This window comes from Equus quagga, chromosome 6 (assembly GCF_021613505.1).
Source record: "Equus quagga isolate Etosha38 chromosome 6, UCLA_HA_Equagga_1.0, whole genome shotgun sequence".
Taxonomy (NCBI): Eukaryota; Metazoa; Chordata; class Mammalia; order Perissodactyla; family Equidae; genus Equus; species Equus quagga.
This window is the reverse complement of record NC_060272.1, coordinates 73,045,607-73,070,822: the sequence shown is the minus strand read 5'-3', so window position 1 is coordinate 73,070,822 and position 25,216 is coordinate 73,045,607. Positions and strand designations below refer to the sequence as shown.

At 50.4% G+C, this 25,216-nt stretch overlaps 1 protein-coding gene across 5 annotated transcripts in view; it reads left to right on the top strand.

The window, feature by feature from the left end:
* Positions 1–23,246, top strand: part of MTUS2 (microtubule associated scaffold protein 2) — a 558,867-nt gene extending 535,621 nt beyond the window's left edge. For all 5 annotated transcript variants that reach the window (XM_046663636.1, XM_046663639.1, XM_046663638.1 and 2 more), the window contains 7 exons: positions 191–405; positions 7,901–8,006; positions 10,813–10,886; positions 14,664–14,762; positions 15,862–15,981; positions 18,322–18,419; positions 20,343–23,246. In XM_046663636.1, coding sequence (XP_046519592.1) covers positions 191–405; positions 7,901–8,006; positions 10,813–10,886; positions 14,664–14,762; positions 15,862–15,981; positions 18,322–18,419; positions 20,343–20,556 — 926 coding nt within the window. In that variant the 3' untranslated portion in view covers positions 20,557–23,246. The remainder of the gene's footprint in view (positions 1–190; positions 406–7,900; positions 8,007–10,812; positions 10,887–14,663; positions 14,763–15,861; positions 15,982–18,321; positions 18,420–20,342) is intronic.
* Positions 23,247–25,216: the final 1,970 nt, after the last annotated feature.

Here is a 25,216-nt window from a genome sequence, read left to right as displayed (position 1 = left end):
GGGTTCCTCTAGTTGTGGCATGTAGGACGCTGCCTCAGCGTGGTCTGACGAGCAGTGCCATGTCCGCGCCCAGGATTCGAACCGACGAAACACTGGGCTGCCTGCAGCGGAGCGTGCGAACTTAACCACTCGGGCACGGGGCCAGCCCCCCTCCTAAGTGATTTTTGAAAGATGTTGTTCTCTCCCCCAGCCTTCAACACAGCCAAGTGTGAGAAGCTACAGAAGGAGAAGGAGGACCTGGAGAGGCGCTTTGAGGACGAGGTGAGGAAGCTGGGCTGGCAGCAGCAGGCCGAGCTCCAGGACTTGGAGGAGCGGCTGCAGCTGCAGTTCGAGGCCGAGATGGCACGCCTGCAGGAGGAGCACCGCGCCCAGCTGCTGAGGATCAGGTGTCAGCACCAGGAGCAGGTCAGTCTGTGGCTCTGGGCTGGGTCTCTGCCGTTGGGAGATGCAGGTGGAAGGCAGAGGGGAGCCAGCGCCACTTAGCCAGAAGTCCTGTTCAGTAGGTGAGCTTTCTTGAAGTTCACTCTCCGACCTCATTTCTTCCTGCTGTCCCCTCCCTTCCTCTCCTTCGGCCACTCTCCCCTCCCTCCCTCATCCTTCCAAGCATGCTCCCATCTTGGGACTTTTGCACTTGCTGTGCCCTCTGCCTGGAATGCTCCCCCTCTAGACACTCCATGGCTCCCTGTCTTCCTCCCTTCCAGACTTTTCTCAAGTCCCTTTCTCAGTGAGGTCCTTCCTTATCTAAAACTACAAGTCCTCCTGCACCGCTGCTTCCCCCCGTCCCCCTCCCTGCTTCAGTGTTTCCTCAGCACTGGTTGCTGTCTAGCACATTGTGCCTTTTACCTGTGTGCCTTATTTATCACCTGCATATTCCATGAGGGCAGAGATAATGGCAAGCAAACATGTATCTAGCGCTGGGGTGCACCAGGCACTGCTCTGAACTCTTTCCATAAACGACGTCCTGTAATCCTCACGATAACCCTGCAAGGTAGGTGCCATGATTGTCCCCATTTTACAGGTGAAGAAAACAAGACTCGAAGGTTAAGTAACCTGCCAGAGTTCACAGCGCCGGTCATGGAACAGCCAGGGTTGAACCCCGCCTGGCTCCAGCCTCCATGGGCTCAAGCACTAAATGAGAGTTGTCGGCCGGGGTTACGGCTGGGCCCCTGGCATCTGACCGTGCCTGCACAGCAGAGGCCTCAGTACGGTTTTGCCGAATGAAAGAGTGAATGACAGTGGCTAACTGTAGCCTGGGGTCTTACTAGAGAGAGTATTCATCCAGGAATAACTAGAGAGTGATTCCCGGGAGCCTGTCAGTATGAAAGCGGGAGGCAGCCGGACGAGCCCGTGCCCACGGCCGGCTGCCTTGTCCGTTAACTGCTAGTGCTGACGGGAGGCAGGCGCTTAGGACAAGCAGCCAGCTCTGCTTCCATCAGAACTAGTTCTGCTCCTGTCGTCTCTCTTCTAAGTCCCCAAGGCTCTGATGTCTTAATTCCCACCTTTTAATTGGTGTGTTATTTCACAAGTCTGCTTATGATATTCCTGCGGTACAGTGACCTTTGTGAAGAGGCCTCTTTAAATCTCAGGCTGGTGCTGAGGGGCCCTCCGTCACCAGGGACGTTTGGGCTGCCCGCCTCAGGCTGCTTCCAAACAGATAGCCTGGATGGTGATGGTCCCCAGAGGCTTGTGCATCAGAGGGGCACATGAGGAATTGCAAATAGTAAGGCTGTCGTTGTAATTAAAAATCTATCTGACAGCACTTTGTTCCATTCAGCATCTAGGTTAGTCATCCTCCTTTTCTCGAGGTCCGTGGAAACCAGACACAGCTGCCTCTTGAGGTGGTTTAGACTTAGAGACCAGGAAACAGAATAGGTTACAGCTCAAGTTACCTGCTGGTGGTAAAATTAGACACTGAACCCCCAGCATCTTGCCTCCTGAGCTCACGGCACATCACTCCTGAAAGTGGACTTTTGCACCTGCTGCTGTCTGTAGTCTTACCTATTTCTTGGCCCTTGGTATATCTCAAACCTGGTACAATTATCAGTTTGTTCTGTGCCTCTGTATCCCTGGACTATTCGTTCCCACCTTTACACAGAGAACGTATTTGTACCCATGTTCACTGAGACTTCTGGTCCAAAGTTCTGGGTTGGTTGAGCAGATACCAAGAGGTGGGGAGGGAGGGCAGGAGGTGGTTATTAGGCAGGAGAACGTGTTTTGAGGGAGCCCTCTGAAGGAAGGCTCACGTGGGGAGTGCCACGTATGGAAACCATGGAGCCGAGGCCACTGCTGAGCGGAGCCGTCCGCCAGTGCAGCGCGGCCCAGGCAGAACGCCTCTCTGAGCTTGGTGGGTGCAGACGCACGTGCCAGGAGATGTGCACTCACCCCACCTCTAACTGGGAACTCAGCAGCCTTCCAGAGATTTTGTACCAGGGGAGACTGAAAGGGAAGGACTGTTCTGCTTGAGAACGAGTTACACGAGCTCCCCGTGTGTATTTAAAAAGTGCTCTGTCTTAGGACAGCTGAGTTCTGTTCTTCTTGAGCCTTTATGACAACTAAAGCGATTTATTCCTTTATTCATTCACCTATGCAAAGAATTATTTAGTGATGCCCACTGCATGGAAGCCATCATGATAGAGTACAGCAAGAGATACCAAGATTTGTCAGACGTGGACTTGCTTGTTCACAGCCTCAGGTTACAGACCAGGCGAAGTTTTGAGACATATGCCCAGGAAACCATGACACTGGGTGAGAAAGAGAGATGACGAGTTTAGGAATTGAGAGTTTACTTCGAGCTGGGAGGATAAGGGAAAGCTTCATGGAAGAAGCAGCATGTGCATGCTTTCTATCTGAGTAAGCCTTGCCTATAGAAACCCATTGGTTTCGGGGGGATGGATGATTTAAATCTATGAATTATTCAGGCCTCTGATTCCGCTCCTGCTGCTGAGTGTTGGCTGTTGTCCTGAACGGCGTCTTCTCCAGCAGAGAGCGTGCAGGCGGTGAGGCAGAAGACGAAGTGTGCATCAGTCCAGTGTTTTCGTTTCCAGAGAGAACAGACACTCGTTTGTTTCGTGCAGCAGAAGACCGAAGGTGTGACGGCGGCAGAGGTCGGAGTGGTCCGTGGTTTCAGTTAGCTGTGCTGGACTCTCCCCACTCGGGGTTTCCTCAGCACGGACAGTTGCATTTGGCAGTGCTAACTCCACAGATAGTGACATCTCGTCCTTCTGGAGCTTTAAAAACTGAGTTAACCCATCTGGCCTGTCCGCACACCCCAGTGCCCACAGCCGGCGGTGGGGGGCTGCTTCGGGCTGACACGCAGGATTTTCTGAGGCTTCGCTGAAACTGGGAGCTCACTTGCTCAGCGGGCTGGCCTCTGACTTTACTGCAGGGTCTCCCTTGGGACAGATCCAGCTGTCCGCTCACCTGAGGGGCACAACTGTCTCTCTGGCCACAAACGGGAAATCACTTGGGGAACTTCTAGCAAAACACCCCTTCTCGTCCTCACCCCACACTAATTGAATCAGAGTCGCTGAGTGGGACCTGGTGTCAAGGGTTTGTCAAGGATCCCCAGGGCCTAGGATGCAGGTGTCCTGGGGAGCAGGGACTCGTTCCTCAGTCCTGCAGACTCCAGGGGCTGAGCCGGGGCGTGGCCTTGCCTCTTGGCTTTCTTCAGTGACTTTAAAGATAGGGTATGGCTTTGTTTCTAAAGTATGATTATAAAAGTGTTTAATCAAATCAGCCCTCATTCTATAGCTAGCTACACATTAATAGAAACCAAATTGCCATAGCTTCCGTATGTCACAGCACACAAAACAGATTTTCACTGTAAACACGTGCTTTTCCATTTTGGCCCCAAACATAGTTTCTCCTTGGCCCAGCTTCCAGTCCTCCTTTCTGGGCTGCCTTTGGCTGGTCCTCGAAGATACGTGGCATAGCGCTCAGGCTGTGGAGTTGGCATTTGCTTTGTCTCATATTCAGGATGTACTGTCCACCCTTTCCTAAGGGAATCATCCTCAGCTTCATCAGAATGGACAGAGGCCACTTCCTCTGTCATCTTCATTATGTCTCTTTAGTCTTCCTGCACAGCAGGCCCACAGCTGCCATCAGCACTCTGTCTAATCAAATAGAATGAGTTCCCGAGGGGCCCTTGGTCTTCCAGCACCAGAGCCCCCAGCCGTCACTGCCCAGAGCAGCCACACACTGGCAGGAGGCAGTGCAGGGAAGAGGCTGCAGAAAGGGCAAAAGGCACAGCCTGGAATGGGGTGAAGTCAGACTAGGAGCTCTGGCATGGCTGGCCGCAGCTCTGAGTCGACACCAGGATAGAAGGGAAGGAGGTCCTCATTCTCTGGAAAGGAAAGTCATTGCGAGAGCCCTGGAGACAGCAAACATGGGCGGGCTCCCTCTGTCTCGTCAGATGGGAATACATGTCTGGGATGCGGGTAAATGGGAGTTTAATCTGGTTTGGGTTTAATGAGTAAAGCCGAAACAATATAAAGCACATGCTTCTTCCTTCTAAATGTATGTATGTTGTCTGTAAGTGAATTGCCAAAGCCTCAGATAATTGCATTTTGCAAATGGCTAAATGGAGTAAACCCTGCATCTCTATTCTTACCCATCTGAGAGGGTTGTTCTCCCACCCTTTGCTCTGCTATAAATCAGCCCAGCTGGACAGCAAGCAGCTGCGTGCATGGGGCCTGCCACCGGGAGCAGCTGCTTCTCCATGTGATAAAGACTAGTGATTTGATGGGCGCACTGACAGACTCCTCCATGGCACAGCCCGGAACTCTGTCTTCCTGGGGAAGGGAGGACAGTGGTCCAGCAGCGGTCTTAGGGCACCCCCCCTCGCCAGTGTTCTAAAAGGGGGAGAAGGATGCTTCACCTGGTGTAAGCTTGCTATGCCCTGATGATGGTTTAGTGCCTTTTGCCTCTGATTTGATGATCTACAATGCCTACAGTGATCTTGTGTTTTCCTTGGGTCAGCTTGTCTGCATCTCTTCAAATGCCTGCAGAAGGTTTCAAGGTCTGCTCAGGCTGAGAGTTCTTACTGGCTACTTCGGAACATGAGCCCATGCTCTAGAAAGAAGCCAAGAGCCATGGGAGGAGAAATCATGGGGATTAATACTATGATAAGAAAGAGGATCCCTTCCTCATAGAGGGAACATGCTTTAAAAACCATGAAGATGTAGGGGCTGGCCCCGTGGCCGAGTGGTTAAGTTCGTGCGCTCCGCTGCGGGCGGCCCAGTGTTTCGACGGTTCGAATCCTGGGCGCGGACATGGCACTGCTCGTCAGACCACGCTGAGGCAGCGTCCCACATGCCACAACTAGAGGAACCCACAACGAAGAATACACAACTATGTACCGGGGGGCTTTGGGGAGAAAAAGGAAAAAAATAAAATCTTTAAAAAAAAAAAAAAAAAAAACCATGAAGATGTAAAGAAAGCTAGATTACTAAAGAACAAGGACTATTGTGCCCAAATTTTGGCTTATTGGCTCTCATTGGTTTCCTTCAAAATATGCTGGGTGTTCCTTTCAGTGCGTGTGGGCTTTCAGAGTTAGGGAACCCGTATTTCCTTCATAAAGTCACCTCTGAGAGGCTGTAACATAGATCATGCCCTTACATCATCCTAAATATGCTGCACGTGGTATTTCATCACCACTAAATCAAAGACCTGCCTTCCAGCAACCCAGAAGGGCGTCCGTTCAGCCCCAAATAGAATGCAGTATTGCCCATCAGCCACATCCACCTCCGGGGACACATGGGACACTTCTGGAACTTAGTCCTTCCATTCATCTCTCTTTTCTGAAACCCATGGCAATTTGTGTAAGAGCCCAATATATTAGCATCGTACCAAGGACTGATGAAAGATTTTTCTTTATACTAAACTGGGTAATGTACCTCCAAATAATGTGTGGGTACTTGTTTCTACATATAGTGTGCTATGGGCTTAACTGACATCAGTAATGGAGCAGAAAGAAAAGATATTTCCTTTTTTTTTTTTACAAGTGATTTATTTTTCCAAGAGACTGGAAGGCTTTGGCCCAAAATTCCATAAAAACCTCATGTAAACAGGAATTGGACAATTAAATATTGTGGTGATCAGCCTTTCTCCTAGTGGATTCGTAGCTCTGAGCCTCAAGTAAAATACTGTTTAATCAAGAATGGCCAGCGAATAAAAGGGAACACTTACAGACCGTGTCCGTTTTCATATTGTAACGTGGCTGTCCTAACCTTGCGGAGCTCAGGGCTGTTTTTGCCAGTGATATTTCTGTTTTAGTGTGTGAAGGTCTCGTTTACTGTAGGAGAGAGAAGTCAGGCAAATTTTCCCTTGCAATTATAGTGTCCAGAATGGGAATCTATCCCCATTTTAAAATAAAAATACTCCTGTGCACCCACTTCATGAGTGGGCTTCCTTTCACCTGGAGATCCCTCCCCCTTTCAGGTCAAAGGTTGGCCTGAGAATTATCCCCAGAGACCCGAGGGACCCTAAGAGGTCTCCAGCTCCAAGCAATACATTCTTAACTAGCCCACCAAGGAGCTGTAGGACCTGGGCACCTTTTCTGGTTGTGTTTTTCACATGCCAGGTCTTAACACATCAGTAGGTCATGAAATAAATTTACTGGTTTGTAATTACCATTTTGAGAAAACAAAGTAAGATAGAATAAAAATTTAAAAACCAGATTATTGCAAGTAGCAAGGGAAAGTATTGTTCTGTGACACTTGGGTTTCATGTGGTGTGTCCTGTGTTACAGTGTTCAATGGTGTTTTTTTACAGTGGGTCGCTAACAAAGAACTTGGAAAAATAGTGTTCTGATTTGCTGTCCTAGGGAGAGGGGGTTTTATGGAGTTCCTCCTATAAGTCATACATTTGCAGTTAAAGCAACAGCTACAACAACCATAACGAAAACAGTAAACATGGTAGGTGTATAGGGGGCAGAGGGCAGGATGTGAGAAAATAAAAAATCCTGGACGGGCTGCACTGCTTGTGATTAAACTCCCAGAAATGTCCCTTCAGCCACAGAAAGAGCAGCCCTCCACAGGAGCAGCTCCACGTGGCCCGGGCGGGAGGTCCAGCTGTAATCTGGAGGGCAAGCTGAGGTTTAGGAAGTGGATGTGGTGCACACAGCGGGTGTGGTGGGAGTGCATACGGCTCTGCCAGCCTGCCTGGTATTGGTGAGAGGATCCCAAGGTGCTGGCTACGGGTCTTGCTGGGGGTGGCAGCAGTGGTGTGTTTGAGAGAGCTTTGCCTTTGGAGTCAGACAGACCTGAGCTGACTGCTGGTTCTGCAATTTACTAGCCCTTGGGCAAAACATTTCAAACTTCTCTAAGCCTTGGTTTCCTCATCTGTAAAATGGGCATAGAAATATCTGCTTCGTAATATTACCGTGAGGATTAAGTGGAGTCCCTGATAGCAGGGACTTAAATGCTAGTTCCCTCCATTTACCTTCCGTACGTGGCTCTCACCTGCCCCTGGGAAACAGAACACGCCATCTAGTAGGGAGGACCCTCTTCTTTTCCTTCTCCATCATTACCTCATGGAGTGATTGGTGCAAGGGGGAGGAATGGAGTGGGAAGGGGATAGCCCAAAAGCTAGGCCCAGGACTGTGAAGAGGTGGCCTAGGCAGCCATCCCCCACTGGGAGCTGATGTCCTCTTGTGAGAGCCACGCAGTGACTGTGACTTCCCCCTGACTCCAAGGGCTGCCATGTCACCACCAAATCCTGGCTCTCCTGCTTCAGCACAAGGCTGAGGGCAGCTGTCATCTCAGTAGAATGGCTTGTCCTTGATGTTTTGGGCCACTGACCTTTCTACTCATTGAATTCCACCTCTGCTCTTCAAGCAGCGAGGATGTTGCAGCCCCACGTTCCCCAGCTCGCTGTGTAACTATGACTGTGATCTCCTCAGGTAGAAGATATCACCGCCAGCCATGAGGCTACTCTCCTGGAGATGGAAAGTAACCACACAGTTGCCATCGCGATCCTGCAGGACGACCACGACCACAAAGTCCAAGGTAGCTGCCAGCCTTGAGGAGTGCAGTTGGCAGGGCGGGCCGTGCCAGCCGAGCCTTTCCTGCTGCAGAAGCAAGGGGCCCTTCCTTCCTCTCTTGATCCTCTTTCCTTTCTTCCTCCCTTTCCTTCCTGGTGTGTCCTTGTGTTACTACCTCTGGAAAGGAGAGAGAGAAGTCCAGGCAACTACTTCTTCCTGTGAAGCAGTTGCTCTCAACCTTGCCTGGATGTTGGAATCCCTGGGGAGCTGTCACAGGAGACAGACGCCAGCCTAGGTCCATCCGGGGCTCTGATGTAGCGGTCTGGGGTGCAGCCTGGGCAGCAAGATTTTTTAAAGCTCTTGAGGTGGTTCTCACGGGTAGCCAAGCTTGAGAACCACTATTCCAAAGTAGACATGGAAATCCTCAGCTTTATTTTGTTTTGTGCCCTTATAAAATTAAATGGCAAAGAGGTGGACCCATTTGCCCCGTATCTGTGGTACTCTCAGGGCCACAGCAGCGTCTGAGTGGATCTGGGTCTCCACATCTTGCACCCATAGGCCCCCTTCACCATAGGCTTGAGTTGAGTCTCCGGATCTTTCTTTTCACATTTTTTTGTAACTTTGAATTATCTTTTGATACTTAGGGTTTTACGTGGGTCATAAGAACATCAGCAACAATGTTTACAAAGTATTACTAAGATTTTTAACTTTGTGAAAGAAGCTTTTTGCACTTTTAACATGCATTTACATTAATATATATAATTTATTTTTTAATTTCCCCTCCCCTCACTTTTCCCCCCCAGTCAGCTGGTCATTAAAGTACATTAAAAACGATGAAATTCAACAATAGGTTAGTAAATTTTAAAACTTTGAGAATTAACATCAGAGTTTTTTATTATTTTTTAAATGTTCTGTGTAAACAACAAAGCCCACTGTGAGGTAATCAATACTCACGTTGGTGCCTCCCTCAGGCACCAACCCCCCGACCTCTGGGAACTATTAGTATATGAAAAAGTGCAAGCTGGAGGCAAAAGAGAGTAATTTGCTGAGAACTAGATAAATGTGTTCCCTCTGTCTCACACTTGGAGGACCAGTTCTCATCCTTGGCTGCACGTTGGAACCACGTAGGGAGTTTTTAAAAAGATACTGATGTATAGATCTGACCACAGAGATTCTAACTGAGTTGCTCTGGGGTGCCGCTCAGGCATCAGGACTTTTTAAAGCTCACCAAGTGATTCTCATATGCAGCAAAATTTGAGAACCATTGTCTTAGAGCACAGTGTTAAGCGTGGGACAGTGTCATGACCTTAAAATAATGAAATACATTATGGGTACATAGAACTTACCAATGGTTTATACCACCTCCACAACAGATACTGACTTTTCTCTTCTCTTGGGGTGTCAGGATCGTCTGAGAATGTCCAGAAGCCTATCACTGCGCTGGAGGACAATGGTCTCTGGATGGGAAACGTGAATGGAAATGGTGCAATGCGCCACAGTGTTGCCTTTTGTTTCTGGACGTTCATATAAATAGACCTGGTAGATTTTTCTGACCAATGAAGTCTTGTTTAGACGCCACATCCAAAGCCTTTGCATTATATATAATGTCAAGACAATGGAGGCGTATGTAATGGCACCTAAAAAATTCATTATTTTGGTCAGGACAATGTTCTAGATGACTATGAAAACTAATCATTTAGACAAAGGGAGGTAGACCAGAAGGCCACCTTGTTTTATGTCAATGAAACCAGCACAAACTTTTGTTTTCCAAATTTAAAGTTCAGCTGTAACAACTGGATTTCTTGGAGACTTTCACCATCATTAGTTAAAAGATTTGGATCGATGGAAACCACAAAGTTTTTCCTAATTGCAACTCATGCCAGCCAGAATGATAATTGTTGGTCTCCAGTACTCTTCTGCTGTAAGCGTATGATCCAGGCTGATTAATGAGACCTCTCCTCCCTCCAGTTCTAACAGGAAAACAAATTGCTTGTGTAGCCGGAATGAGATGGGCTTCACCCGGCTAATAAGACTGTTCCCATCTGGAGGAAAATAGAATCCATTTGCTTAATAACTCTTACGTGACATCTCTTTTTCCCTAACTTGCAAATTATTACCGGAATGACACTTTTCACAGAACAGAATTGTTCCAAACTCTCTGAGAGGACTAGTCCAATTAGTCCTTCCCTCTGTCTGAGTATCTTAACATCAAATCTTTGCTCAAAGGTCTGTGGTTTACAGTGTGGCCCAGAGGCCACCAAGGTGTCCTTGCAGACACAGCGCTGGTCCCCTTCACCCGTCCATTCTCCAGCAAGCCTGGCTGGCAAGACAGCTGCTCGCAGCTCCATTCCTTGGGAAGCTCCCTTCTTCAGCTGCTTTGTGGTGGAAAAGAAGAGTGATCCTGGGAGGGGAAGAAAATGGAGATTTCACGTTGATTCCCAGTTGTTTTACCATTAGGAACAGTTGGAGAGTCAGTGAATTCTGTGAATGGAGAGTCTGACTTGCCAGGGTAGTGGAAGAGCAGGGAATAGAAATTGTACGTGTGCGTGTGTGCACATGTACACTTGTGTTCTCTTTGCTTCCCTCCTGCATTTCTTTCCTCTTTCCTTCTTTTTTTCTCCCTTTCTCCTGTTTCTTTCCTCTTTCTTTCTCTCTCTTGTAAATAACATCACATACAATTTCAGACTAATGGAGAAGTCCCTTTAGGGTTCAGTTTTTGTATACTAGTGTCCCTTATTTACCTAAATCCCTAATCTTAGTCTTGCAAAAGAATCTTGTTTGATCCTTTTCAAAAGAAAGACCGACTTAACAATTTGATGTCTTCTCTCCAGAACTGATGTCTACCCACGAGCTTGAAAAGAAAGAATTGGAAGAAAATTTTGAAAAGTTGCGGCTATCATTACAGGTTAATATTTCTTTAACTCTAATATCGGGATAACGGCAACATCAATATTCCCGTCTGCAAGCATTTATGCAGCACCTACTATGTACTGGATCCTGTCCTAAGCATGAGAACATAGAGGTAAAGAAGACATCCTCCCTGCCCTTAAAGCATTTACTGTCTACTCAGAGAGCTGTGACGCAAACAGTGTCAAACAACCACAAGGTGACACATACTTGCACCAAACGAATAATACCATTAGTGAGTGCCACAGGAGTTCCGAGAGATTGCCCTGCATTTGCTGTGGTCAGAGGAGTAACTGGGCTGTGTTTGAGGAAAGGGGAGGACTCGAGAAGGAGAGAATTCTAGGCAAATTGGATGTTCTAAGGTGAGAAGGGCAGAAGTCATAGGACATGTTCTGGGAATTATAGAAGGGGCTTTAATCACCCAGAGTGGAGTGAGATGAAAAGACCCTCTCTGCCTCCCACTGCCAACCTACAGGAAACATGGGGCTCAGATGCCAGGGGCACTGCCAGGCTCCTTCTGACCTCTAAGGGGAGAAGGAAGGGTCTCCCAGATCACCTATGTCTCCTCCTGCCTTCCGAGACCCAAGCCAACTGCTTCTGTGAGAAGATGTTGACCACCCCAGCGCTAGGGAGAAGCTGCCTGGACAGCTGGGCTGAGGTTCGTGGCCCTGCTTCCATTCTCAGCTGCAGGCATCCCAATCAGAGCAAGATTGTGTGTTAGATATTAGGGACACTCACATCTGGAAATTGTGGATGACAGTAGCAGTGGTTGTCCATTGATTACCATAACGATAATACAAAGGCAGGACTTTCACTTCTTCGGTGGCTCACTTTCCCCTGGCGGTGTTTGTTGCACACAGCCTGCCCTGCCAAGAAAAGAATCCAGGATTATGTAGATAGTCAGTATCACAGCTATTGAGTGTCCTCTTCAAAAATTTTTAAATGAGAAACTGCCTGTGGTGAGCCCGCCACCAATCCATCGATCTGTCAGTATTTCAATGGGCCTGCAATATGCCTGTGCGGGCCTCACGCGGCTTACCCTCAGCAAATTAACCCCAAGCTTCCTTCCTCGTGCATCCCATATCCTAAACCATCAGATGCACTGTCCTTAAAGAACACAAACCAGGGAAGTGACAGCCATGATGTAACAAAAACTCCATCCAGTCCAAAACCAGAAGAAGTGAGCGTTTTGTGAGTCTTCACTCTGCCACTAACATCCAACAGTCATGAATCGCATGCATTTAGTTGTAACTCTCCACGGGCAGAATCCGTCTGGGCTGGAGATGGTGTGGTGTGAGGAGGGCGGCGGTGCTCAGGCCGACCCCCCGGGCTACTGGCAGCTAGAGAAACAGGTTTAGTGCTAAGAAATTCGAGCTTTGGGCTTAAGTCCCCACCTCCTCTTCTAGCTTCAGAACCTTGGACAGTACACAGCTCTGTAAACCTTAGTTTACTCATCTGTAAAATGGGAATGACACTGGTACCTTCCTCACGGTGCGAGCAGATTGACAAAATGCTGGGTCTAAACTGTGTAGCACTAAGTTGGCTTGTGGTGAGTGCTAATAAGCAGCAGCTATTGCTATTATGATAGTTTCAACATTGTTACATTTATTATTATTATCAGCATCATTATCATCCTGCCCTTGGTTAACTCCTGAGTGGCCCAGGCTAGGCCAGGTTGCCAGCTGGGTCTTGGTCCCTCTTCCCTTGACATAAAGGAGCCCAACCCAAGTTGAAAAACAGCCTGTCCTGTCTGATTGCTGAGGCGCCATCGTGTGCCTGTGGATCTGTTTCGAGTAATGGTGAATAAGGCAGAAAAATCAGTATGGGATGCTTTAGATCCATCCTAGGCGGTATTCACCTGGTGAGTTTTTGTTGTTTTGTTTTGTAATGGAGAAAGAGAGGCTTGAAAGAAATGCTTCCTCTGACAACGCTGACGAGGTTTGGTGTAGGAGGCCTGTAGCGATATAGTCATTTTTATTGTCACGTTCTAGAAGGTGATGGCAGCGGTGCAGGGCACGTGTGCTGGGCCCAGCTGGGGTTGCCCTGGGCTGTGATTTACAGGTACCCGCTCATGTGCATACAAACTCCCAATGACAACTATATTGCCCTAACACACTAGCGTTTGCATTTAATGGCACTGTGGGGGCTTTTACTTATTAAAAATGAAATGAAAGGAACTGGAAACAAAAAGAAAAAAAGAAGAAAGAAAAGGAAGCTGCCAAGGATGGTGGGCAAAACAGGGGCCCCCTCCATGATGAAAGCAGTCAGGCCATCACTTCATACATGACAGTGCTATTATGTAGAATTATATAATTTACAGTACCCAGCTCTAGTATTTGGTGAGATAAGGCTATTTCTCTTGCCAGAAGAGTCCATGGGAAGACTCTGGGCTCTATGTTTAATGTTACAGAAATGGTATTTTTGGGTGGAGAACTTTGGAATGCTTGGCGTGAGTGAGGCCCCATCTCTTCACTCTACTTGAGTGTCAAGATAAAGCCTACTGCCCGGCATCCTTTGCTCTCCCGCCATGGTCAGTCCTTTCTGGAGTTGTGAGAAGAAGGGTCAGTGTAGTTTCATCCACCCTGGCAGCCGGGGAAGGGGTATGGTGCCTCCTCAGACTCACCCTCATCCTTCCCGCCCATACACAGAGGGCTGCCCCATGGCTGGCATGTGCTGGGGCCAGGAGTGTCCTTCCAGTTGGGGAGAGGGTCTGAACAGGGGGACAGATTCAGCTCACATGGCAGCTCATCCCAGGGACATGCAACCCAGGCCTGAGGCCCAGGGAGGCCGAGTGGAGGCCAGAAGTGAGCCGGGAATGAAAGGGAGCTGGCCGATGAAGGCATCACCAACGGGAGAGCTGGAACATCAGATGGGGGCATGGGGGAGGCAGTGAGAACTGAGGCTGGGAGACAAGAAAGGTATGTCCATGCAGCATCAGAGGATACACTTCACCTTGGGGGCAGTGGGGTTCTACCTAGGGAGGGTGACAGGTTCAGGCTTGCACTTTAGAAAGCTCCCCTGATACCACCATGAGGGCAAAAGAGCCACAACACAGGGGTCGGGTCCAGAAAAACATCAGCAGAGGCTGGACCTCAGGTAGACGGAGCGGGACCTGGAGTGTTCGTGGATTCCAGGACGTTAAGGAGGCAAAAGCAGCAGGTCTTGATCACTGGCCCGATAATCAGTGTTTGGTGTTTGGGGGAGGGTGTCTCCGGCAGACAGAGAAGTCAAGATGGTTGACAGTTTCTGGCCTGAGCTTTATAAATGAGGGTGGCTCTTCTTTGAGATAGATTAATTGTCCCTCCTAAAGTTGGGGGCTGGATGCCCCCTGGATTAGATACCTCTTTCTGCTGATTATCTGCCTTTGTGAGGTCAGATGTTAAATTATTAAACCCACCCTCTTCACAAGCTTCTTCTCTGAGGGGGAGGATGGCGTTCTCATCTCAGAAGGCACTCAGAGTCGGCCGCCTGCTTTGATCCCCCGGCCCAGTGTCAGCGCACTTTATGTGCGGCATAAAAATTCATCTGTCAGTGTTTTTGCGGTCCATTCTGGACAAGGCACCAAGGAGGGGAGCACAGAGGCATTTGAGCAAATCTCTCTCCACAGTGTGTGCCCCTTTCATGGAGCCCCGCGGGAAGGGAAGTCTAGACAGCCTCTGATCCTGCTGCCCTGAGAGGAGCTCCCGGGGGAGGCATGGCAGGTGTCTTGTCACAGCTTCTTGGGCTGCGGTGTCTGCCCTGCACTGAGCTGGACTTCTCTTGTCATTACTCACAGGACCAGGTGGACACACTGACCTTCCAGAGCCAGTCTCTGCGGGACCGAGCCAGACGCTTCGAGGAGGCTTTGAGGAAAAACACTGAAGAGCAGCTGGAGGTAGTCATGCTTTCCAGGGCTCCCAGCACCCCCAGGGCCCTCAGGAGGCCGCTCTGCTGCACCTCGCCCCAGGAAGCGACGCGGCTTCCCCAGCAGTCTCCCCTAAAGACGGGGCTCTGCGTTGATCTGCTGCCGAGTGACAGCTGGTCAGGATGTCCCTGGGATTTCACATGTTCCTGTCAGCGCCTCTCTCCTGAGACCGGGGACAGCTGTCGGTTTCTCCCTCTAAACGTTATTCTTGCCACATGCCACACCACTCCCCAGCCACTGTCCCTGAGCTCCTGTGATAAGGATGGCCTGGCAGCCCTCCCCCTGGGCCGGGACCACCCCCTCCATCCGGTTCTCTCACAACTCGGGTTCCACAGGGAGGCACCACTGAGGCATGAGTTGGCAGGTTGAGGGGAGTTTTTTCCAGAAAAACTGGCAAAATTCCTTCCCTCTGATATAGGGTTGCCAGATAGAATACATGACACCTACCTAAATTTGAATTACAGAGAAATGAGTTTTTTAGTGTAAGTGTGCCCCGTGCAATACCTACACTAGAAAAAAAAGATGTTTATCTGAAATTCAAACTTAACTGAATGTCCTATAGTTTTATTTGTTGCATCTGGAGATCTTTCCCTAACATTTCTTTTTCTAAATGCCTTTTCTGCTTTTTAAGCCACTTGCTCATTTCCTGTCTTAGCAGAGGGTGGGGAGGTCCTGAGGTCCTATAAATCCCCACCTGTCTGTTGAATCAAGGAGTCTGGCTGAATGTTAAAAGCCAACATTGAATTTACTCTTTTTACCCCATAAGTTCCCTTTTGGGGATGGGCTGGGAGTGTCCAGCCGCTCCAGCACCCAGACTTTTCAATGAACGATGGCTTTATCTTTCCTGCTCCCCAGGGAGCTGGATTCTTAGTAGTGTTCCCAGTGGGCATCTTCATCAGGGAAGGCCATGAGCATGCTCCCACTCCCTCGTGCTCTCATGCTCTCGTCCTCCAGTGCCTATTGGGAGGCTTGTTAGAGGAGGCTAGATTTAGCTGAATTCATGACACCGGTAAATGAGGGGCTTTGCCGAGCCCCCTGGTGACAAGCTCGGTGCTCGCTGTCACTGTAGATTGCATTGGCTCCCTATCAGCACTTGGAAGAAGACATGAAGAGTCTGAAGCAGGTGTTAGAGATGAAGAATCAGCAAATACACCAGCAGGAAAAGAAGATTATCGAGCTGGAAAAGCTGGTGAGTCGGCCTGTTTCCTTGGGAGGACCCCAATAACCTATGTGATGTTCCTTATTGTCATCATGGATGTCACTGTTAACACCTTTCAGGTGGTGGGCCCCTTACCTGTCCATCGCTTACACCAGAGTAGAAAATACCATTGCCGAGTCTCCAGGCCTTCCTTAGGAAGCCAGGTGTTCTGATAAGGATCCCAGAGGTGGCCTCATTTTGTACAACTCTGGAGCCCTGCTGACTGCCTGCCTCCATCCCCTATCCAGCTCTGAAGTGCTAGTTCCTCACTCTTCCCTGGGGAGATGTGGCAGGCCAGCACCGATGGAGCATTGCTGACGTGTGCCAGGCGTTGCGCTCAGCATGTTCCATGTGTTCTTTAGCTCCGACAGCAGGCCACTGAGCAGGTGCTGTCAGGAGCCTCCTTTTACAGATGCAAGATGCAGGCTGGGGAGAGGGCACTTCTCGCCAGAGCCGGTGGTGGCCGAGCCCAGCAGGAGCCCCTGCCCAGGGATCCAAGTCCCTGCTCTCACCACACTCTGCCTCACCTCCAGCCTGGCTCCCACAGTGCTAGCAGAGGCACCATTTGAGGGAGCAGAGCAGCGCAGAGTTCCTGCCCCTACCCTGCAGGTGTAAGGGCCAGAGCCAAGACGGGCGTCCCGAGTTAGGAGCAGAGAGCCTGCTTCCAATGGGGTACCCTCTTGATGTGGAAGTTGGCCCAAGAGTCTCAGATTCTTTTTCTATTATTTAAAATAAACTTTTGATACTATAAAAGGAAAATATATGCATTATAGGAAAATATAAGATAAACAAAAATAAGAAAATTAAAATATATTTCTACCACTATGAACACTTTCCAGAACTTCTCCTCTGTATAAATGTACACACCCCAGACCCCTCCCCCTAACACGTACAAATGTCTCGTATTTTGCTTTCTTTCAGTTACCGAATCTTCAACTTACCATCTCAGTAACTGATCGTCTCATCTAACTTTTAAAGTTCTCCATTTGTCTCTGAAATGTCTTGAAGCTGGTTTATCCAAACCAGGAGCTGATCTAGGACCACATGTTGCATTCAGCCGCCATGTCCCCTCTCTTTATCTAGCACTGTCCCTTTTTTGTGGACATCTCTTGCTGCACGAGTGCCTATCAGTTAGGATCGGGGCAGACCAGTGTGTGTCTCTTACCAGCATCCTGGGTAATGTTGGCCACTCAAAGCTCCCCAGCAAGGCCAGAGCTAAGGGTGGTGGGGGCTCACAGACAGAGCCCTGCCCCTCCCGGCCCTGCCGTGCAGCCGGGCCAACATGGGGATCACAGCCCTCCTCCTCCAGGCTGGGCCATCCGCGTTTAGTTGTCGTCACCCACAAGCCTCTCGGTTTATTGGGCTGTTTTAAGCCATGTCCCAGGCATTCTGCAGGGAGCGTGACTTCTCATTCCAGAAACCTTTCCAGGCCAGAAAAAAAAAGAACTGATTGAATCACTTCCCATTTATTGGGAGCAAAGACCAGGGGTGGGGTGAAGTGCCTTGCTGAAGAGCAGGGAGAGAGGCCAGTCCTTTGGCTCTGATTCCTCAGCCTCATTCATGGAGAGATGATAGTTTTCTTTAAAGATTAACTACCCTAACAGTGAATTTGTCACATTCTTTCAAAACATAATTTGTTTCTAAGTTCATCTTAGAATGGAACTGTACTTCTGCTGGGTCTCAGGCCCTGGGGGACACACTGACAGAGAGAGTGGCATAAATTGCAGGGGAAAAATAACTGTGGATGATGTTATTTTCTGAAAATGTGCCAAGTTGGTCCTAAGCTTTGTGTTCCTGGCTGCCCACAGCCTCAGAAGAAAAAAGTGTGTCCACATTATTTATATTCCCATCCCTCCACTAATTCAGAATGTCATATAGCACATGCACATGGGCGAGGGCCATGCAGTTCACCCTTTGGGAAGAACCATGGGACCCATTAGCCAAACTAGGTCCTGGTTGGTATTCACAGCTTATGTCTGACAATGGCAAAGGCCTGGGAATACTCATTATAAGAAATATATTCTACACGGGAATCTAATGCGTACACACATACATAATATATATATAAGAGAAAATGTTTAAAATATATATAACAGTACTTACTTTTACTACATATAGTGCACTTGGGTATTTTCTATTGTTTTATTTTGTTTAGAAAAGAAATGCTGGGCACGTCCGTATAATCTGATTTTATACCCCACTAATGCATTGCAAACTGCAGTCTGCAAAACACTGTTCTTGATAACCCTCCAAAGCCCAAAAGCCAAGGGCACTGGGCTTCCACCTGCCATGTGGCCTTGTGAGAACCTCTTAACACCGCATCCTTTATAGGCGGAAAAGAACATTATCCTCGAAGAAAAGATCCAAGTTCTCCAGCAGCAGAATGAAGACCTCAAAGCGAGGATCGACCAGAACACCGTTGTCACGAGGTAGGTGGACCTGGGGGTCTTAGCTTACACAGCATGTGTCACCCACAGAGACGCTTGGCCCTTGAGCTTCTTTGAGGCTCTGTTTTTGTCCAATGTCCACTGTCCCTCACTCCTCAGAGCTGTGAGGCTTCCCCACAGGCTCTTGGCATTTCCTGCCTGAAGGGAAGAACGAAACACAGCATTCCGAGTGCCCGGCGGTGCCCTGGCTCTGCCCATCAGCGGCCCACCTTGGGAGAAACGGGGGAAATCAGCCAAAGCAGGTGGTGGGGCCTCCGCCACAGCGGGACATGGCGGAGTTTACTTCTGGAGGAGATTTTGGCGAGGGGTGCGAGCTGGGTGTTCCCAGGCAGAAGAGAACCTCAGGGTGAGCCGACCCCAAGCTCCATGAGCTCAGTGGTGCAGACCTGCTTAGGGCCTTGGGCTGCTGAGCTGCCGTCCTGAGTCAGCCTGGCAGTGGCAGAGAAGAGCTGGCCTGGCTAGAGGACAGCAGGGAGGGAACATACCAGAGCAGGCTGTGCAGCCGAATGCAGCTGCTCCTGAGTGACAGCCTTTCCAGCTCGGTCCTGCCTCTCCCTGCAGGACCCCAATCTGAGGTGCCCCATCTTCCTAGGAACAGCGTGAGGCACTCCCTCTGCTGTCAGAGGGCGGGGGAGCGGGGTGGGGGCCCCATCAGCCAGCTGAGGTTAGTTCATCCATGCGGGGGGAGCCATCTCCCGGAGACCCGTGCCAGAGCCCTCAACCACATGTGTCACCCTGTGCATGCATGCACACTCAAACACCTACTCACGCTCAGTCACACACTCACACGTACTCACGGCACAGCACACACACTCCCATGCACTCTCTCGCTCTCACAGGTTCACACATACTCACACTTGTACACATTCTCACACACACATTGCCTCCACAACTGAGCTCCTGGTGCTGGCATTTCATTCCCACCCAGAGGCACACAGGAGAGATGTGCTGGGTCAGGAGGTCTGTCCCCCTGCTCTCTGCGGGCAGCAGGCCTCCACCGCAGACACAGCCCGAGAGGCAGGACAAGCCTCTGTCTGAGCGGAGCAGCACACGCCTCCAGGAGATCTGCAAAGGCACCCTGGTCCAAAGAGCGAGTCCAAGCCTTACCCCAGCAGGGCAACTTCTGGTCCTCGGTCTGTCCAGCTACAAAATGCATGTGTGCTTCACCTTGTCAGTTCCTGAAAGGTGCTGTCTTTTTAAAAAATGCAACAAAACAAGCAATTCGAGCTTCATGACAGAAGACAAAATGCATCGATTCAGCTTTCATTTAGGATCCGTTAGCAACACACATTAACTGAGCATCTGTTATGCACTGGGCCACAGGCTGGATGCCGGGCGTTCAAAGATGAATGCTCTGGCCCCTGCCCTCTAGGGCTGCGTCTAGCTGGGGCCAGAGGCACAGACCAGCACTTAAGAGGGAAGGTGACTGCTGTCACGGGGAGGCCAAGCCAGGGCCAGGGAGACCAGGAGGGGTCCTGCGGCTGACAGCCCTGGCCCTGTGCTGCCATATTGTCGGTTGCCACTGTCTCTGAGCCTCCCTGGTCGGCACACCCACACCAGCCCTCCACTTCCCTGCCTTCCTCTTTAGTCTTTGGCTCTTGCTCTGTCAACTGGACAACCAGCACCTGCCCTGACTGGGGCAGAGGCTCTGTGAGCAGATTAGGTGTTGGTGGAGAGGCTCTGGGACGGAGGTGTCTCAGGACAGGGGAAATCCTGTCCCGCCCAGGGAGAAAGCCTGTCCCGCCGTGGAAAGCCCAGGCTGTCGGTGGGGGTGGTGGAGGTTCTCCCCGCAGGCATCCGCCACCTCCTCCCTTGGCCCGGCACCCATTAGTCTGGCGAGGCTCAAGTTAAGCACCTTCCAGCATGATTGCCACGTGACGACGGTTTCTTCTTCTCCCCATGCAGACAGCTGTCGGAGGAAAATGCTAATCTCCAGGAATACGTTGAGAAAGAAACCCAGGAGAAGAAGAGACTGAGCCGAACCAACGAGGAGCTGCTTTGGAAACTCCAAACTGGGGACCCAACCAGCCCAGTTAAACTGTCCCCCACCTCTCCCGTTTACCGCGGCTCCTCCTCCGGGCCCTCCTCTCCCGCCAGAGTCAGCACGACGCCCAGATGACGCCACCACGCGGCCTCCGGGAGCTGCGGCTCCCTGTTCTCCGAGCGCTTCCACCTCCAGGGAGTGTTGGCCGCGGCCGGCCCCCGCTGGCTGGCCCTGCGCGCATGCTCAGTAGTTGCATAGCTGCATCCTAGGCGGAGTCCTCTCCTGATCCCCGTGTAAGACTGTCCTGGTATTGGCACTTAGGAAAGTGTAAACAGTAGTGTCTGGTGTGCAAACGTCTGACCGTAGTTAGAGCCAAAACAAAGAAAGAAAGAAACTCCAATTGTTCTTGAGCGATGAACTTTCACTGCAGAATTTCAGGTTAGTTACAAATAGCTCAGTTTTGAATATACATTGAATAATCATTGTGTATTGCACCAATATGTGTGTATATTTAGATATACGTATATACACATGTGGCGGTTCTGAATTGCATTTTTTATAACATGGAAGTGCTGACATATTTTGGTGAAGGTCAGCAGTTTTCTAACTTGTGCCTAAGAATTATTGGGAAATGAGAATGCATTTCTATCTAGCTTCCCAGGAATATTTCTACCCAAAATAGAAAAAGGAAAAAAAAAAGCTACAGAGAAGAAGCGCCTTTCAGCCTGCCACCAAGTGGTACTCTCTTTCACGCAAACACCAGCGATTTGTGGACGGTAACTGCCTTTGAAACAATCAGCTTCTTAGTCAACCTGACCTGAGGTCACTATTATTCCATTCGCAGGTTTTGATCACAAACACTCCTGTCGTGAGTGAGTAAGGGACAGCAGTAGGAAACCCGAGGGGTTCAGCACTTTTGCAGTGTCACTCATGACAGTGAATCATCTATAGTCTTGTAAACACAAGCTTTACTTTTCTCCTAAACGGTGTCTTGGAATCTGTCATTAAGCTGTTGCACCCTCGTAAAAATATGGAAGAGCATGACCTTCTAGAGTGAGAGTGAGAATGACCTTGGAGTTGGCCAAGGCCATTCGCACTCCGTCCTCCAGAAGGAAAACTGCTGATAGGGTCTCCTTTGACCAAGCACGGAGTAGGAAAGCATACTCTGGCTTTTCATTTGATTTGCTCTGTTGTGATACTGTAAATGGTCAACCCACCAAAATATGACCCTCTGGCCTCCATGTCATAGGCAATCCCCCCTTCAGTTTGGTTCTATTACGCAACCCCATCACTGTACATTGAGATGGCTCAGGGGTTCTAACAGGGGCTTCCAGAAAACCAACTCTTAGGTCATGGGGATCAGTTTCAAGCTGTGTGAGATCATCCCGTGACCTCCCAGAAACGCAAGTGTATTTTCTCCTGGATCGTCAAGCAATGCCACAGCTGACAGTGGTCCCATCCTAGGCCCAGGAGGGTCTTCCAAACAGAGGAGCCCAATGAAACAGCCAGCCAGCGGTCACTGGCTACTGGACTGGCCTTTGTCTCTGAAATGGTAGAATTAGAAGGTGAGAGGTAATCCGTAGTGCTGTGGAAGATTAGGAGCATGACACACAAAAGAAAGAAGTAGATTTAACAGTTGATATGGTGATGATAATATGTCTTTGTTTCCTGTTTGTGACAAAGACCCTGCACTTTTCTCCGTAAGGCACCTCAAAATTGTCCTGAGCACGGGGCTGTTTTTGAGCATGCCCAAGGTGAGTGGACTCATGCAGAAATGCTCCCTGGGCCAGAGCCTTGGAGCAGGGAAGAAATGGCCCTAGGTAAGGGGTCGGCTTGCCCAGGGCCCAGCCTGCTGGGTGCATATGTGGCCGGCATGAAGACACACCTGGTCTGTGCTCCTTGTGTGGGTCATAGCTGGGCTTCCTGACCTCAGGTACATCTCATTTCTAGCAAACCTCCTAGAGTCTTTGCCCATCTTGGGGACACACACAGTCGATGCACATTGAAGAAACATTTCTTTGTTCCTTTAGTGGCTCTGCATGATGCTGTGATATTGAGTTGGGCATTCCATTCCAGTAGATCATGCCACGTTGACTAAATACACAATTATTTATTCTTTCAGCAGGCACCACCTGCAAACACACGTTCGGTGAAGCTCAGCTCTCCGAATTAGGAACTGCTTCCACAACGGCACGTGCTGAATGCAGTTCCACAGCAATACAGACTCAGTGTTATGTTCCAGTGTGGTTCGGTGTGTTAGCCTGTTGCAGTCAAAGTCATAGCAGTGTTAAAACTAAGTAACCCTTCACTAGGTGACTCGAGCTTTGCCCTAACCAGCCCTGACCTTGGGTACTTGAGCTAATTCCTGCATTGCCCTGGCTTCGTTTCTTCGTCATGGACACCCATCACGTTTGGCTCCTGTCCTGAAAAGTGGGGTGGCAGCCGCGGTGCCCCCTCCTCCCGACTCCACCCCCCAGCCCCACTAGGACGTGGACCTCCCTCCACATGAAGTCTCCCTGTCGTCCTCCTCCAGGCAGGAGCTGTCTCCACGCAGATGCTGCAGCCTCCCCGCCGGCCTCATGCACACCCACCAAACCTCACCAACCTCTTGGTGTTTGGGAGACATGCCAGTGGCCTGCCTCTGCCCCTAGCCCACCACACAGTGGCACCAGGTTCTGACTGGGTGTCAGGGTGGGCGGCAGGTGGGGGCTGGAGGGCTGCACACTCGGTGGTTATTTGAATGGGGTCGCACATTCCTTTTCCGACCCGTGCGGTTTCTGTGTTGCGTATTTGTGTTTGAAGCATATTAAAACTGACTTGAGGGACCTTCTGTGCTATGCACTCGCTGTGACTGTCGGCCTGGCCCTCTCGGGCTTCAGGAAGTTCAGCCTGGGGATCCGAGGCAGGGAGGTTTCTGCAGGCTGGGTTCCTTTTCTGTGTGTGTCAGGGTCAGGTGATTGTCACTGAGTCTGGAAACCCCCTCTCCCCCTACTCGGCAGGTCCCAAGTCTCCACACCTATCTTTCCAGCCTGGGGTCTGCAGCAGCCCACCCTGACTTTGGGGACCTCAGAGCTCTGCTCTGCAAGGCCGTCTTTTGGGGAAGGGGCGGGGTGGAGTCGATTGGAAAAAGGATACAAAAGATTGAGTACAATCCCCTCACCATGGCTTTCAAATTCAGACCTCGCCCTCTGTTTCTACTCCAGGGAGAGCTCCATCTGTCCTCAATCCTGTCACTTTCTCTCTGGGTCGTTGCAGAGCTCTCAGAGCGGCAGGGAACAGGCCCTCCTGGTGTGGTGTCCATGGTCACCGCAGTTCATTCCTTATGAGCTTTCTCCAGCCGACAGGGGGACACGGCCCTGGGAAGCTCTGTGGCTCTCCCTAACACCCTGTGTGCAGCCAGGACACTCCTTTCAACCTGAAAGCATTTGCTCCTGCCACCCGCCGCCCTCAGGATGGGCTGCAGCCGGTTTGGCCAGCCTGACCCTGAAGGGTCCTACAGGCGCCTGCCTGTGCTTGGGAGTCTCAAGGGGGACCCCTAGGTTGGCCAGCTGCCTGTGGTGGTTTTGCAGGGCATACGAGAGTGACAGCTACTTTAGGGAGACCTCAGCAATCTGCCCTCCTGAACAGTTGAGGAACAAGGGACCCTTCACAGATGATAAGTCACCTAGAGCCACTTCCGGACCTGCAAGGAACCCCACAGGATCCCCTCTGGATCACTCACGCTTCCGTTACTGATGACGGGTACCTATTTATTAATGATTTACTTGTCAACACATCCCAACCTGTTGTGTCTTGTGGGGTGTCTTGTGCCCTCCACTTTTACAATAACCATCTTCCATTGTCCTTGTCCCCACGTGTGAGTAGACAAGGCACACATCAGCATCTCCCCTTCACAAAGGAGCCGACTGGGAACTCGCCCCCCGACATGTGTAGGATAGAGGTTAGCGCCGCCTTCCACAGAGAGCTGTGTCCCCTCCGACAGCTACTTTGCAGCAGGCAGAGGAGACCTTTGAAGTCAATCATTCAGGCACGTCCTCGGTGCCCAGGACCCTTGCACAGCCCAGCTCTGGCTGCGTGGAGACGTGGATCATCTCAGCCAGAAGGGAGTGACAGAGGAGTTAAGCTGAGCTAACGCCGAGAAGCCAGGCCCTTCCCATCTGCTATTGGAGTCAGAGGCCGTTATCACAGCTGTTGCCCCCCGCCCTGCGTCAGTGTATGGACTTCAAGCAACGACTCTGGGACTGCACCCTGGCGTCCCAGCCGTGACCATCGAGAGGCAGGTGCCTGCCTACTGGAGTCTGGGTCAAAGGTTAAACAAGCACAAAAACACCACCAAAGCTGGTTCTGTTCAGGGTTAAGACAGGGAATTAGTTTACTTAAGTTTGCTAAATTACCTTTTTTTAAAAACCAGTCTGCTTCTCTCAAACCTCTTTTAAAAATACACAAAAACAGGATGCCCGGGGTTTCTGAACACCAAGCTCTGTTCCCCACCCCCAGCATGGAGGGAAGATGTGCCCAGGAGATGCAGACTTACTTGCATCGCTCACCAAGTCTACAAGATTTTTCTAGCGCCAGCAAGGAGCGGGGCTCGGATGCTGCAGCCCCAAGCGGGGGGCCACCCCAACTGCGCATGCCTGAGGGCCCCGCCGGCGCGCCCCGCCTGGCACCCGGGGCGCAGGGCTACTGCTGCTGCGTGCTGAGCTGAGCGGGTTCTCGTTCTAACTGCGCCCAAATTAGTGTAGCGGGAGACCTGTGCAGTCCCCTCTCTCTCGTGCACCGCAAGAGCACTGGTGTC